Source organism: Taeniopygia guttata, chromosome 10 (genome assembly GCF_048771995.1).
Source record: "Taeniopygia guttata chromosome 10, bTaeGut7.mat, whole genome shotgun sequence".
Taxonomy (NCBI): Eukaryota; Metazoa; Chordata; class Aves; order Passeriformes; family Estrildidae; genus Taeniopygia; species Taeniopygia guttata.
In genome coordinates, this window is record NC_133035.1 from 5,141,454 (window position 1) to 5,155,537 (window position 14,084).

Sequence of the window (14,084 nt, forward strand, 5' to 3'; positions counted from 1 at the left end):
TTATGCTTAGGAAGGACCATGCTGGGAAAGGGAAGTGGTTTGTATACATCCATGTTCTTTTCTCCTAGCTGAAAGTTGAATTCAGTTCCACATTGTCATACAGTGAACTATATCATTTAATTTGCAGGTGCAGTTACTTTGTTTTGCTGTCAGTAGTTAATGCCCAGCTGGCCCACCAGTGCAGTAGCAGTCCCTCTCTTTACCTGACTGCATATAGCTGGTCTAACAAAACCCCTCATGCAGGACATTTCTGGGCATTTCAGATGCTTTCAGAGGTTAATTAGTACTGGCTTTTTTCTCTTGTGTCTTCTAAGACCTCAGATGATCTTGTTCATTGTAACTGCAAAGAAGAGTTCTTTACTTCAAGAAACAAATGCTGTCCCAACTTGCTTTCATTTGTTGACAAACATAAGCTAACTCCTGTCTTTATTATTATATAAAACTGAATGGTTATTCTGTTTTCAGTGACACTGTGACTTTGTTACCAAATACATTATTAACACAGTTCATTAAACAATATTGTCAAAGCACTCTCCTCCCATTACAGCTACAATATGTGCTGGTGGTCATAAAAGGGTTAAAAATCCAATTTGAATATTTGTTTGCCTGTCTTTTGTATTACAGTGTATTTTTCTGATGTTTCTTTGAAGAAAATTTGTGTTGGTTTGCTTTAGAAAACAGTAAAAGAATTACTCCCCCCCAACTAATTGTTAATTGCTCACAATATTGCAAAACTTAATGATACGTGGAAGTCTCTAAGTATTAGCCATAAATCATGGGATTATGAATAAGCCTTTGTTGTCACAGGCTCACATACAGTCATTCCAAAACGTCTGCCATTAGGATGCAGCAAGGCAGCTGTCAGCTGTTTTCTTGTAATTAAACAGCCAATGAGCAGCTAATTAAGACATATGTGTATACAGAAATGGAAGTGGGTATGTTAATGAACTGTAGGAATCAATTCATTAAATGAAAATTTGTCAAAAGACCAAACATGAGCTCAGCGTTTCAGCCCATGCGCGGTGCAGAGGGAGCGTGTGCGGTGCCATTTGGGACACGAGGGAAGCACAACTGGCTCAGACACCAACATCTCCAATGCTGAGCTGCTGAGCAGAGCAGTCACTGAAACTATTAATAGACTTTGAAAAAACTGCTATTTACATTTCAAAGTCCTTTTTTAACAAGTTGTTATTCCAACTGACTTGCAGATTAAAAGTTCCTGTGCGCTTTTTCCCCCAATCCTGATTTTGTGGCAGCGAAGGAACACCCATAGACTGTGATGGTATAAAGAGGAGTCTGAAACGCAGGGACTGAGCTGTGGCTTTCCGTGCTCTGCTCTTCTGGCACCAACGGCATCCATCTGCAGGAAAAGGGAATGTGCAGAGCTCAGTGGCTGGGGCTGGATCTTTGTGCTGACATCAGGAGGGGCCAAGAGTGCCATGGGCCAGTGCTCCAACACCAGGGCTGGTTCAGTGCAGCTCCAGCTTTGTCTCTGTGCTTGATCAGGAGGGGTGGCTCTGCCTTGGCCCATTAAGTCACATGAAACAATGCTTGTAAACATGTGTGCAATAAAAAGCATGTGGCCTGGGCTGGCTTGCATAAGGCTTGAAGGTATACACGTGTACCATGAATGCATCCACCTCCTCCTTCCTGGTGGAAAAATTATAGCCAGCTCCGTGCCTCTGGCAAAAGAGTGGGAATAGAACAACAGAATAGTGTTCTCCTTTTAATAAAGGAGAGGAAAAGCCTAGAAATAAATTGTAGGTACTTACAGAAGGCTCCTATAATTGAGGCTTCCCCATGTGTCTTAGCCCAAGGACCACCAAAAGTTTACAAAACTCACAAGTAAATGACAGCACCGTAGAACAAAAAATCCTCATTTGACCTTCATTGTCAATTCACTCCCAAGTCTCAGATACCTGTGTTTCTGAGCTCTGGACAAGTTTACATTAGTTTTTAATGTTTATGGCAAGGTTTCTTCTTTTACCTACTGCTGATGTTTTCTTAGGTTTCTTTTTAAATGCACTCTACTGTCTCTCTGGCTTGTCAAGTGCAAGTGCTTTTAAAGGCCTGGGTGCAGGCATTTCTGCTCTACTGGAAATTTGGCTTCAAGCTGTAACTTAGCTGATATATTGTACACTAAAATGTATTGAGCAGCTGTGTCTCTAGGGAAAATCTGGAAAAGGAAAAAGGCCAGTATTTTCTCCATTATAATACTAAAAATAATCCTCAGCTTGACAAGGCCATTCTTAATAAAATATGCTGAAGTGGCAATTTAGAATCAGTGTGTGAGTGTGTATATATATATCTCAGCTAAAGGAAAACATATGGATCCTTAAGGTTATTGGGACATGTTGGTTTCACATATTGTTTAGGCTGACTTGTAGAATCTCAGTGGTGGCAGAGGGTTTCATGCAGGTCATGTGTGAGTGTGTCATTCAGTGTAACTAGAAAAGTATTTGGAGAACTGAAATTTTCAGGGACTGATGCGGAACCTTGAGCAGTCACTGGTCAGCTCAATCCCTAATCCTGTTTTTCTGGTGAATGGCATTGCACTTGGAGTTTAGTGGTGAACACTGGAGTGACAGGCTCCACTGACAGTGCTCCCAGAACTGGAAATGAATCTATCTGCTTACCCAAGAGTTGGTTTCTCTGGAGGGATACTTGTGATGTTGGAATGGTAGACATTTCCATGGTATTGCAGGCTGAATTATTATTATAGGGTGAAGTGCATTCTATTGGAAGTCAATATGTGCAATACTTTCAGTCTCAGTGACAATCATCTATTGACAAACATGAAAAAAGTGGTTGAAAGTTCAGTCATATAGAAACAAAGACCAGGAAGAAAGGGTAAGAAATTATGTACAGGAAAACAGGATTAAAGACAGGATTAAAGACAGCATCTTCAGTTTCTTTCTTTTTTTTTTTTTTTTTTTAATATTCTATGTTTCCCTAGTAAAGCTTTAATAAAAGGAGTGTAATCAACCAAGACTGGTGCCTTCCTGCTAAGATTGAGCAGGGGCTTTGTCTCAGTGTTTTGCCATGTTTCTGTCTGCAGTTTGTATGGAGCTACATGAGACTTGTCATGCAGAAGTCCTTCCTTTGTTTGCTTCACCAAGTATCTGTGTATGTGCTGGGGAACTCCAGCATGAAACCTTTGAGTAAATAACAAATTGGTAAAAGTCCAGCTTTAATTAAAAGGTGCCCAGCCTTTTCAAGGAGCTATTTTCTTTGCAGCACTGTTAATTAATCCATTATGTAAAACTAAAATAGTGTGCTCACTGCTCTCAAATGGCTCTTTAGAATGACTACATCTATGCAGAATCCTTGTGAAGTAGGTATTACACACACGGCAGCTTGTGTTTGGGCAGTCTGTGGCAAAAGCATGAAACGGACTTCAAAGCAAACAGCTGCAGAGTGGTTTATGACATGCACCTCTCTGGAGCAGACAATGAAGTTGTTGCTGTGCGTAATCTCCCAGCTCCAGCTTTCTTTGGAGATGGGGTTACTCAGGAAAGAAATCATACATAAAACGTGTTTTAGCTTTTCCCCTCCTTAAGAGTCCAAATCCTGCACAGAGTTGAACAAAACCTGGGCTGCCAGCATCAAACTAACTCACACAGCAGCAGCAATAGGTGCCAGCAGCACCAGTGCAGTGACCATCCCTCTGTCCTGGGCACTAGTGAGGCACCTCAGGTGCTGTGTCTAGTTTTGGGCCCCTCATGACAAGCAACATAGAGGGGCTGGAGTGAGTCCAGAGAGGGGCAGCAGAGCAGGGCACGGGTCTGGAGCACAAGTCTGCACAAGCACTGGCTTTAAGTCTGATAAGAAGCAGTTGAAGGTGCTGAGGCTATTTAATCTGGAGAAGAGGAGGCTCAGGTGTGACCTGCTTGTTTTCTACAACTCCTTGGCAGGAAGGTGGAGCCAGGTGGCTGTCAGCCTCTTCTCCCATGGAGTCAGCAACAGGACAAAAGGGAATGGCCTCATGTTGTGACAGTTGTGAGAAGCTTCAATTGGATGTTAGGAAAAAAATCTTCACTGAAAGGGTGGGCAGGCATTGGATTAGGCTGTCCATGGAAGTGGTGGAATCACAGACCCTGGAAGTGTTTAGAAATGCATGTGGATGTGGCACTTCGGGTTTAGTGGTGAACACAGTGGTGCTGGGATATTGATGATCTTAGAGGTCTTTTCCAATCTTAATGATTCTGTGAGTCTATAAAAAATGTGATAATAAATTTTTCTTTGTAGAAGAAACTGTTCATCATTGTGCTGTTTATTTTTAAACACTTACATACACTGGTGAGGCTGAACATCAGAGCCTGCCACTGTCACTCCAGAGATCAGAACAGGGTGGTAGCTGTTCAATCCTCCCTATTTTGGAGAACTATGCCAACCCAGGAAAGATAGGAAATCAAGGTCTATAATTAGTTTTATCTCATTGGAAAGAGCTGGTGTACCATATGTAATACGGGATCTGTAAAATCAGTGAATAAAAAGTGTAATTCCTTTGTGTGTTACAATGCTTTTTTAATGAACTGTTTCTTGTTTATTTCTAGGAGAGGAAAATAAACAACAAAACCTTTAGTCTTCCTTTAGTTGACTGTAGAGCACTTGAACTTCTTTTCTGCTAAGTACACTACCTTTCTGAGTCTTTATTTGCTCCATCAGTTAACAGCCCCTTGACTTGTGTTTTGCCATGGCATGGCAGGGCTTTTTCAGGAGGAGTCAGCAGAGCAATGCCACGTACTCGTGTCCTCGGCAGAAGAACTGTCTGATCGACCGGACCAGCCGGAACCGCTGCCAGCACTGTCGCCTACAGAAATGCCTTGCCGTGGGGATGTCTCGGGATGGTAAGCGCTGCCAAAAACTAACATAACGTGTGCTGTGATGGATGGTCAACCAAAAACCATAGCATTTATATGCCAGTTGTGCATTGGGCTGATAGCTGAGATCATCATGTGAGTTTCAGATGTTGCTTTGTATTTTTCTATGTTATATGCTGTATGTTTTTAGATGCTGCTATATACTCAAATATATATAAATCAGGGCATGTACAAAGTTCTTGGATTTATCTTTTTTCCGACTTGCCTATTATAGTTCCCAGCTAAGAGCTTCATCTCTGGTCATTCCTTGAAGATGCTGTTTTTTAGTCTCGTGTTAATACTTCCTCTATATATTCATTCCAAATTAAGTGACCTCCTGTACTTGCAAGTAGCACTGCCTGGTGCATGGGTACAAATCAGAGCTGCTTCCCAGTATCAACTGAAGTTAAATATGTGTATAATAAATAATGGAAAAAAATACAAAGAAAAAAATAATGCAGTGTTTTTTTCAAAGATAGAATTCTGAAGAAAAGATGTTCCAGTGCTGTTAAATATTAAGCTCAAAATTGCAGCTCGAGTAGTGATGAAAGCCTTCCTCTGCCAAACAGTTGCTTATGTAATTCAGTCAGAACTGGCTTTGCAGCTGAGACTTGCACGCCTCCCCCACAGATGGAATGGAGCTGCCACCACTTACCCATTTGAAGATCTGACTCAGTCTTTTCCCCTGCCACAGTGACAGCAGCTCTGCATGTTCTACAAATACATACACATTACTCTAGGTACATGAGGCCTGATCAAGGAGATTGTTCCCAGATTACATTTACTTCTTGAATTACATTGTCTTTATTTTTTTTTTATTGGCCACGAGACTAAAAACCTGAAACAGTTGATCATGTAATGACTAGTTCCTCCAACATGTTTGCTCTCCTGTAGAAAAGAAGAAGGCAGTAGTTGCCTTTCTAAAGGATGAAGCTTTTAGAGCTGTTATAGATCTTTGAAATCCCATGCTGCATCCTTGGGAATTCCCTGGAGCTATAAACCAGTTGTTGCTGGCTTACAGCTAATGCTCCCCAAAGTTGTAGTTACGTTGTGGAGACACACACATGCACCTGTGCGCACACACACACACACACTGGTTTAACAATTACTCATCTACTTAACCTTTTTGCCTGCCACAGAGGCGCTGAGGGCAGGTTGGGTGGTTCTTCCCACATGCTTTAGTCCCAGTCTCAGTAAAGCTTGCTGTTGATACACTGAGACTAACCCCACATGTCAGCATCACACTCTAGGTTCAACTCCACAGCATGAATGTGCAGCTGGTTGGAACTGCACAGTTGTCTCAGGCCAGTGTGTTCTGGTTTAGCTTCTACTTTCCTAGGTAGGGTTTGAATGCTGAAGAGATGCATCTGTCAGCTGCAGCGGACATACAAGAGAAAATCTTTCCAATACAGAAGTGGAAAGTCAATGAATTAAGCTAAACCAGTGACTTCTAATGGTCCATTTCAGTGGCATGTCAAGACAGTCTGTTAAAGAGCAGGTGCTGCAGCTGTGTACCTGTAACTGAGAACTGGTTCTTAGGTCTGCCCATCCTGCAGGTTTGGGGTTTGTGCTATATCCTTCCCTGTAATGTTGAAAGACTCACAATGAAAAGGCGGTGGTGGTGGATGTGTAGAGATGTAATCTCTTGTGTGTCTGTATTTCAGCTGTAAAGTTTGGTCGAATGTCAAAAAAGCAGAGGGACAGCCTGTACGCCGAGGTGCAGAAACACCGAATGCAGCAGCAGCAGCGGGATCACCAGCAGCAGCCAGGAGAGGCAGAACCACTCACACCAACATACAATATCACCACCAATGGGTTAACAGAGCTACATGACGACCTCAGTAATTACATTGATGGGCATACCCCTGAAGGTAGCAAAGCAGACTCTGCAGTTAGCAGCTTCTACTTAGACATACAGCCTTCTCCAGATCAGTCGGGTCTTGATATTAATGGAATCAAACCAGAACCAATATGTGACTACACACCAGCATCGGGCTTCTTCCCTTATTGTTCTTTTACAAATGGGGAGACCTCTCCAACTGTGTCCATGGCAGAATTAGGTAATGAGAGAGAAAAGCTTCCATTGTAATTGTCTTAACAGTACCCTTTGGATTAAAGTGGCACATGTAGCCAGGTGATAGTGAGAATGCTGCTTCAGTAGAGCTGTGGGCATGGATGGGCATTCTTGTGTGAAGTGCACAGTAAATACCCTGATCTCAGGGCACACGGGAAACTCCTTGCTGCTCTGGACTAAAGCTCCCAGGGGACTGGGTTGATCAGTGTTGCTTTTGCTTTCAGTCTTTGCAATAGAACTCTTGGAATTAAGAAGCTAATTTTTAGCATTGAGAAAACAGACTGGGCATTTCTTTATTTGCAGATTATTTTTTAACCATTTATCTCATTTTTCATTACCTCAATACTGTTACTTCTAACAAAAAGTGATGATGCTGATTTCCTTCTGCTCTTTACCTGAGAAAAGCACTGGGCTAATCTGAGGGCAGTTCTTGTGACTTACAGAAGAGGATCTAGCCACAGATACTGAAGGACATTTTTGACTGTAGCAAGTCTTGATAATTTCTCTTAAGAGCCTTATAATAACTGCATTAATTAGCACATTTTACTTTAAACTTTTCCCTTAATGATTACACTAGGGCTGAATTCCACAAGTATGACTTGTCAACAGCTGAGACTGGAGTTAGCGTGTGCTGTGTGAACTGGTTATAAACAAAGTGGAACAGGACATTAAAGAAGTGGTTTCATTATTTCATTACTTATGTAAGCAGCCAGGCATTTAAAATATATTCTTAAAACTTACTGAAGCAACATTTTTTTCTAATTATTTTATTATGAAAACCTAAAAACAGTTCAAAAATCATTAAAATTTTGTGTGGCTTATTTTATGTTCTTTTGAGAAATTTTGCAGAGAGGAAGTCATGAGAAGCTTGCTTTTTAAAGTCGTTATGTTGCAGAATGCTGTTCTCTACAATATAATTTGTCCTGACAGCCAAAATATTGTCTGGCATCAGTTCAAATAATTTCAGATAGGTAAAAAGGAAAAGAGAATGTCAGGACAAAGGCAACACTACCAGCTTTGTCTCAGTGAAATGATTGCTGCTTTTCTCACGGAAGCTATTAAAAAGAGCTGTGTTAAACTCATAGGGGAGAAAAAAAAAAAAAAAAAAAAGAGGGTTTTCCTTTGTAGGCCCAGTGTTGAGCTTGGAACACTGGCCTAATGAAGTTTGTCCTGTTGCTTACCTTTATTTACATAGGGCTTCATTTAAACCCTGCACAGCATGATTTGGGTGCCCAGCATTAACATTACTGAACAATGTTTGAAGAATGTTTGTCTGCCAGATGAAGGTTTCAATTTAGAAAGGTGTGGCTGTTCAATGAAAATATTTAGGTGTGTACAGTCCCGAAGTGAGGTGGAGGTTTGTGAATAACATGGGAATATTTCACCTCCTGCATCCTGCAAGGGCACCGGGATCGTGCTGTCAGCTGCTGCTACCGAGAACAAGTGTTTTAACTACACTCCTGTTAAACAAAAAAAAAGTTCTGAAATACATCAAAGCTATGGTGACAAAGTATAAATTATGTTGTGTTCTACCTTACTGATTGCCCAGGCAGAACATATAATCTGCTTTTATTTCATCTATATGTTAAGGACTTTTCAGGTAATATCTTAATCAAACTACTGACAGACATTGGTCCAGCAGTTCCGTTTGTGAAGAGCTGGGTTTGATCATTACCAAACAAAGCCAGTTTCACTGAAGACCCAGTACTGCAGTCCCTCAGAATACCTCCATGTTGTAGTGACCACCATTCCTTTTTGGTTTGAGCCTTCATTTTCAGTGGCCAAACAAAGCAGAATTGTGTGAGCCAAGTCCCCAGTCCTCTACTTGTCACATGCCCACCTGAATGGTCAGGGTAGGAAAAAGGAGGTTAAATAAAAATAGAACTTGGGTATGTAAATTCTGTTCAGGCCTTTGAAAGTGTTCCTAGATATTTATGCAAACAGATTTTATTAATAAATATAAATCTGTCTTATGCATCTTTTAATCAAGTATAGCAGCAGAAAATAATTTTATTTGGAATTAAAACATTGTATGGAAATTTTAAATCATACACAGTAAACTAGGTGACTACTCTAAAGCCAAAGGAAAACAACCCGTAGTGTTTAGAGATTTTTTTAGTGTGTTATCTTAATCATCTGGATTATCTAACAGATGCATATTCCTGATATTTTTTATATTACATGACAATAGGGAAAAAAAAGACACTTTTCCCTCCCAGGCGGCCTCGTGGAAGCAGAGTCCTGCTTGAGAGAACGCTAGACAGGTGGTAACTGTACTGCCCTGCTGGAAGGCGTTGGCACTGGCGGCTCTGCCTGGCGGGCAGTGCTGCTGTGTCCCGTCCCTGGCAGTGTCCTGCGTTCAGCACGGCCTTGTCCAGGGGCAGCAGTGTGCCTTCGCTCGAGGGGTCGGTCGCCCCGCTTCTCCCCCCGGTTTCCTGCGGCTGCCCCCGTGGGGATTCCCGGCCCGGGGCGCGGCTGTGGCACCGCCGCTCCCCAACTCTGGGTCACGGGCGCCCCCTGCCGGCGGCTGCGGGCACGGCCGCGTTCAATGGCCGTTAAATGGCTGCGCTTCCCAAGGGCCGCTCCCAGGAAACTCAAACCAAAGCGGTTTTCTCTCAGCTCTCCCCTCCCCTCCCCGTGTTGCAGCTGAAATATACGAGCTTTTCTCGTGTCTGAAGGTATAGCTTTGCATTTCTAACGCGTGTCGCTTTCTGCTCTTTCTTTTAGAACATCTTGCACAGAATATTTCCAAGTCACACATGGAAACTTGCCAGTACTTGAGAGAGGAGTTACAGCAGATAACATGGCAAACTTTTCTGCAGGAAGAAATTGAGAACTATCAGAACAAGGTATAAAAGCATGCCAAGATACGGCATGGTTTCTTTATAGCATGGTATTTCCATAACACACTGCAAAATTCACTTTTTCACTGCTTTCTCCTTACTATCAGGAATGTGTATTTCTGTGTGTTTAAAAAAAAAATAATACACTAGAATCAGAAGCAGCCAGATGGTCAGAATATCATTTGCATTTTACAGGTATAGGAAAAGGCAAAGACATTCTCCTAAAATCTGTCTGTGGTAAAGAAGGATAGGAAATAATGAGAATTTTTTCAATCCTAATTGGCATGTTATTTTCTTTTCGTAAATTGTAACATCCTGGATCAACAACAACCAAAGCTAAAGCCACCAAGTTTGTGATGTTACATGCTGTGTTTCTGTTTGAGTTTATAAACACAGAGCTCCATCAGATTTCCAGCCTTCCGGGGTCACTGTAATCCTGATTCATGCTCTAGTTGTCCCTCAGTGTTTGGGTTTTACCTGTGGAGCAGCAGCACAGTGCTGCTGTGCCACCAGGGTATTGTAAGATCTAATCAATGTTATTCCCAACATGCCTTCCATCCACAGGCTGCTACCAACTGGCTACTTTTGGAAAGTGGCCTTGGGAAGCACTGCTGAAGCACACTGTTCTTTGAACATATTTTTCATTTCCACTGAAAAATATTTAACCTTTCAGAGTATAATTTTTTCTACTTTAGGTGATTTCATTCTGCATTATTATCAACACTGGAAAAGCTCACTACTTGCACACCTTCTTTGTGTTATTGTCAAGATGATCTTCATATATGGACATCTTTGTATGTATGCGTTTGAAGATGAGCTAGGTTGATAATTTGCATTCAGTACAAAATAGATAAGGTCATAGGAAAAATATGATTATATGATGCCTGTCTGGGGTAAATTGGCATTTTATTTTCATACAGTGAATAAAGTTCCCACTGAAATAACCAAAATCATTACACTTTGACATTTTTGGCTTATGATAAAAGTACTCCAATCTGGATCTTTTCTGACATGACTGAAGAAGTCTTCCATGGTTGCATTGTCACTCATCCACATGAGGCTCTGGTTTTGAGGTCAATTCTTCTTGTCTTGTAAGCAGACTGTAGCCAGGAGTGTTGGAAAGAACTCACTTCATTTTGTTGTTTGGTTTTCTTTAGCTCCGTTTTGCTTTCTGACAGTGAGCTTTCCAAAGCTTGGTTAGTAATTTTGGAATTTCTCTTCTCTCTCAAACAGCAAAGGGAGGTAATGTGGCAGTTGTGCGCAGTCAAAATAACAGAAGCTATACAGTATGTAGTGGAATTTGCCAAACGCATTGATGGCTTTATGGAACTGTGTCAAAATGATCAAATTGTGCTTTTAAAAGCAGGTATGTGGGTCAGCTTTAAGGTCTGCTTCTATAAGTTTTGCCTGAGAAAGGTGTTACATGTTACATACAGTGGTTGCATACATATATATTCATATGCAGTACAATGATCATTTAAAATTAAATAATGGAAAACCTTGCAGATTTTCTGCCTTTGAAGTAATATCATCTTAGTTATTGTGGGGAGAAGGAGTTCAAGTCTATTAAATTTTCTTTATGGATAAAGGGAGCAGTGAGTGTGTTAAGATGTAAAAAATGGATTTTTTATTTTTAATTGGTAATAGTGAAAATTTCAAGGTAAAAATCCAAATTGTTCTATGCAAGATACTGTAGGAGTAATTCAGGTTACAAATACTGAACCAAATTGTTGAGGCTTGGTGAACATATCTGTAAATGAGCTGCTTTGGCTTCAGAGACTTCATTACTCTAAAAAAATCACTGGAGTTTATTAGCATTAACTAAGTTGCTGTAGCAAAAACTTCTAAAGGGGTTTATGGGAATTCTTGTAATTCTACCGGCAAACCAAACTATGCTCTGTTACACCACAGCAACTTTTACTGCTCTACTAAACTGACAATGAATGCAGAGCATTGTTTCTAAATCCTCACTTGCTCTTTGTAACTGAAGTCTCTCCCTTCCTTAGTCAAACATCCGTTGTTTCTGTTTTAGGGTCTTTAGAGGTTGTGTTCATCAGAATGTGCCGTGCCTTTGACTCCCAGAACAACACAGTCTACTTTGATGGCAAGTATGCTAGCCCAGAGGTTTTCAAGTCCTTAGGTAAGGAAATGTGAACTGTTGTGTCTTTAACAAAAAAAAAAAAAAAAAAAAAAAAAAAAAAAACCAACAACAAACAAAAAAAAACCCCAGAATAAAAATAATAAGGTGCTTTGAAAAACCAGTCTATAGTATTCAGTAAAAGAGTTGTGGAGCTCAGACTGCTGTTTTGCAAGCTGCCATGCTGGCTCCATTTGAGGCCAAGCTGATTTCAGGAGGTAAAACAGCTTAACTCTGTGCAGTAAAGGATGTTGGTGCTGAAGTTCAGCATTTTGATTAGGGTAGAGCTGTTTGGACTCACGTGTTGAGAAGCCCATATCTAATATAACATTTCATATATCCTGTTGTAAAAGGCAGCAGATTTTAAGCTAATTTAGGATATACTGATGTTACTGCTTCGAAGACGTTAATGGTGTTTTAAAATCTGCCAAGTCCAGTTATTTGCTGGTAAAATACTGTAAATAATTTTTTTTAATTAAACTACATAGAATTTGATTTTTTTTTTTCCCATGTATTTTTGCTGATTTTAAAAGGATCTATTCACTGGGTATAGGTTTGGGCTGTAAGCCACTTTGGAGGCAGTAAAAATACATCAGTGGAGAATGCTGGACAATTACTGAAGTATTCTCTGCCTTTCTAAAACACTTAAAGGTACAGGGTCAGAGCACAAATAGTTCTGGGTTCTAGGGAAATACAACTTGTTTCTGTTACCAGCTGTATCCAGAAGTTTAGGCTGGAGAGGCTGTTGAAAATCTTCTTCTCTGAGGCTGTGATGCTCTTCAGAGCAGGGCTCACTTCAGACTGTACCTGCATGTGTGACAGCAGCAGTAACCTGAATAACACCTGTGTGAGCAAGAGAATGGATGGAAGGAGACAGAGTTCCTCTTCTGCATGAACCATATTCAGTCAGACCTTGGCTTCTGCCTTTGCTTCCTGCATGTCCCTTGTGTGCCTCTCTCTTTCCCCACTCTGTGTGCTCAATAATCTTAAAACTTCTTCAGTCCACACTGACGTGACAAAGTTCCATTTAGAACAGAAACAAAGAGCAATTTTGAGCTTGAAAAGAAATGGCTTGAGATTTATTCATATTTACCCCATGAGAACCCAATGTAGAAAAGATACAGTGTGCAAAACTTTCAGAATCTTGGCTGCCAGGATGTGGGAGCTGGGAACTTGTGGTAGTGGAGTAATACCCTCAAGGATGAGTGAGATCTCACTGCCATCACTTCACAGTCCTTAAGGAGAAGACCACCTAATGAAGTGTTTTACATCTATTTCTCATCTCCATCAGAATAAATCAATAACTCCGTAGCACTGATGTAGTTTCAAACAATGTAACAAGAGCTTACCTTCTTTTTGGCAGGTTGTGAAGACTTCATTAGCTTTGTGTTTGAATTTGGAAAAAGTTTATGTTCTATGCACCTGACAGAAGATGAGATAGCTTTGTTTTCTGCGTTTGTTTTAATGTCAGCAGGTAAGAGATGAAGATTTCCTCTAGATTTATTTGGTAGGGGTTGTTTTTATTTTGAGACCTTCTTAATGATAATGTTACAGTTCTCATTGTGGAAATCACTACCTTTTTGAGTGTCTCCTCACCAAATTTTTTATTTTAATAAACACATTAAAGCTATGAATTTAGGAACTAGTTTGTTAAATTGAAAATCCTAATCTAAGCCCTTATTTTCCACATTTTCCCCTTGTTGAGGACTCAGTTTCTTTGCAAAGGCTTAAATGCATTTGAGTGAAACTCATGAGCCAATCCTGGTGAGACAGGCAGTTCTGAACTCCCATAGTCAGCTTTCCATGTGTATGAGCTTGCAGCTGCAGCACAACAGAACATTTCCAGCATTGCCATTTTAGTGTGACTGGAGACACTTAGAATTGTGATTCAAAACATCCAGGTTCCCCCAAAAGTCAGCCTGGGTCTGCCATGCCTGTGGCTAAAATACGTTATTAATCACAGGTGAGTGTGCACAGTGTCCTTCAGGTCCTGGAAAGGCTTCTTAGGTCAGGTGGAACAAGGTACTGCGGCAGAAAGTCAGTTTGTGTCTGGCCTGGCACCTGAGGAAGGAAACTGTGAGTTCAGACTGCAGCATAGTGGATTCAGGAGCGGTGATGGAAACTTCTGTTAGCAGTAGTGGGTTTATTGAGTCTATCATAAATATGTT

General features: G+C 40.9%; 1 protein-coding gene across 8 annotated transcripts in view; it reads left to right on the forward strand.

The window, feature by feature from the left end:
* Nucleotides 1-14,084, forward strand: part of RORA (RAR related orphan receptor A) — a 354,582-nt gene that overhangs the window by 328,312 nt on the left and 12,186 nt on the right. For 7 of the 8 annotated variants that reach the window (XM_030281521.4, XM_072934117.1, XM_072934120.1 and 4 more), the window contains 6 exons: nt 4,709-4,850; nt 6,527-6,922; nt 9,664-9,785; nt 11,013-11,145; nt 11,812-11,919; nt 13,280-13,390. In XM_030281521.4, the coding sequence (XP_030137381.1) occupies nt 4,709-4,850; nt 6,527-6,922; nt 9,664-9,785; nt 11,013-11,145; nt 11,812-11,919; nt 13,280-13,390 (1,012 nt within the window). The remainder of the gene's footprint in view (nt 1-4,708; nt 4,851-6,526; nt 6,923-9,663; nt 9,786-11,012; nt 11,146-11,811; nt 11,920-13,279; nt 13,391-14,084) is intronic. The other variant, XM_030281522.4, reaches the window with a different exon arrangement.